This window comes from Aplysia californica, unplaced genomic scaffold (assembly GCF_000002075.1).
Source record: "Aplysia californica isolate F4 #8 unplaced genomic scaffold, AplCal3.0 scaffold00589, whole genome shotgun sequence".
Lineage (NCBI taxonomy): Eukaryota > Metazoa > Mollusca > Gastropoda > Aplysiida > Aplysiidae > Aplysia > Aplysia californica.
The window spans coordinates 156,938-158,246 of NW_004797859.1; the positions used below are offsets into that span (position 1 = coordinate 156,938).

The following is a 1,309-nucleotide window of genomic DNA, read 5'->3' on the forward strand; positions in this document are numbered from 1 at the left end:
CTCCTCCTCCTCCTAATTATTATCATCATTATCATTATTATTAATTTCTCCTGTCTCAGGCTACCACGAGGCGGAGATGAGCTTTCGAGGGGAGGCAGACCTCCAGAGACATCTCATTGACTGTGACAAGCACCCAGGCCACGAGATGTTCACCCCTATCTCCAGCTTCGGCGTCCAAAATCTACCCGAGGGGTATCAAGATCCAGATATTGTGGCGTACATACGAGCCCAGGCGGACCTCACTGTCCGTGTGGTCAGTCGATACACCAGCCCCGATAGACCGGACAACTACGCGTTCAGCGGTAACAAGGGAGGGACGATTTTGAGGACTGGAACCGGGTTCATTCAGTACGTGTACAAGTGTGAGGGCCGGACGGATAAGCCGTGCCCTTGTCCAGAGTGTAAGAAGTCGGACTCTCCTCGCGCCCAGTGGGCCAAGATTAAAATACGAACGGCCACTCATGTTGTTTTTGATGACGTTGAAGCGAAAAATTCTGTGGCGGAATTGTTTTTTGACAATCACGAAGACAGGAGGAACGGGAAAGTAAAAACTGTGTTTGGAGACAATGTTCGTTTTGGTGCGATACAGGGCGACTGGTGCGACATGCGCTGTGTGACGCACGATCTTGAACTGTGCGACTTCATAAAAGACGCCTGGGGTCGCTGGAGGTGGCTGGAGTCAAAGGTCAATGAGAAGTTCAGAGGTGACGAGCATCAGCTGGCCGTTGTGGTGTCCCACCCACACGGCTGTAACAAGCAGGTCAGCGTGGGCCGGTGGGCGGAGCGTGTGGTGGTGGGCGGGTCCAAAGGCTGGGAGAATAGTGTGTACTCCTACGACACGCCCACTTGTCCTGGGAGCAGCGGAGCCCCCGTTTGGCTGCTGGGGAAGGTCAAGTGGGGAGGATTCTTCGGGAGACATCCTCACAGCGGCCGTCCTTTAGAAGGTTTGAACCTCAGTGCCACCGGGTGGGATAAAATCTCCTGATCCCTTCGATCAAAACTAACCCCTGTGATAGTGCTGAAAGACATCAGTTGAGGGACGTTTAGTAATAGCTACCTTAGAATTACAAAGTCTGTCTGACGTTTTTGTCCTTTTTGAGTTACTAAGACTTTGAGGTGAGAAACCAAATGTTCTATCCACTCTATCAAACGCGTAACGTTTTTCGGAGTCGTTATCAAGATATTGAAAAAGAATTGCATTCGAAAAAGTTTAGCTTGTTACGAAGCTCAGCATTTTTTACATTGCATTTCTAAAAACTAGGTACTGAACAGATAGAGAGAGCGAGCGAGAGAGAGAGAGAGAGAGAGA

The 1,309-nt window shown here is 50.1% G+C and overlaps 1 protein-coding gene across 1 annotated transcript in view; it reads left to right on the forward strand.

Annotated features, from left to right (window-relative positions):
• The window catches only part of LOC101860999, a gene marked incomplete at its 5' end in the record, with an annotated part of 5,973 nt that extends 4,682 nt beyond the window's left edge, over positions 1-1,291 (forward strand). The window contains 1 exon segment of the mRNA XM_005107268.3: positions 60-1,291. Coding sequence (XP_005107325.1) covers positions 60-985 — 926 coding nt within the window. The 3' untranslated portion in view covers positions 986-1,291.
• Positions 1,292-1,309: the final 18 nt, after the last annotated feature.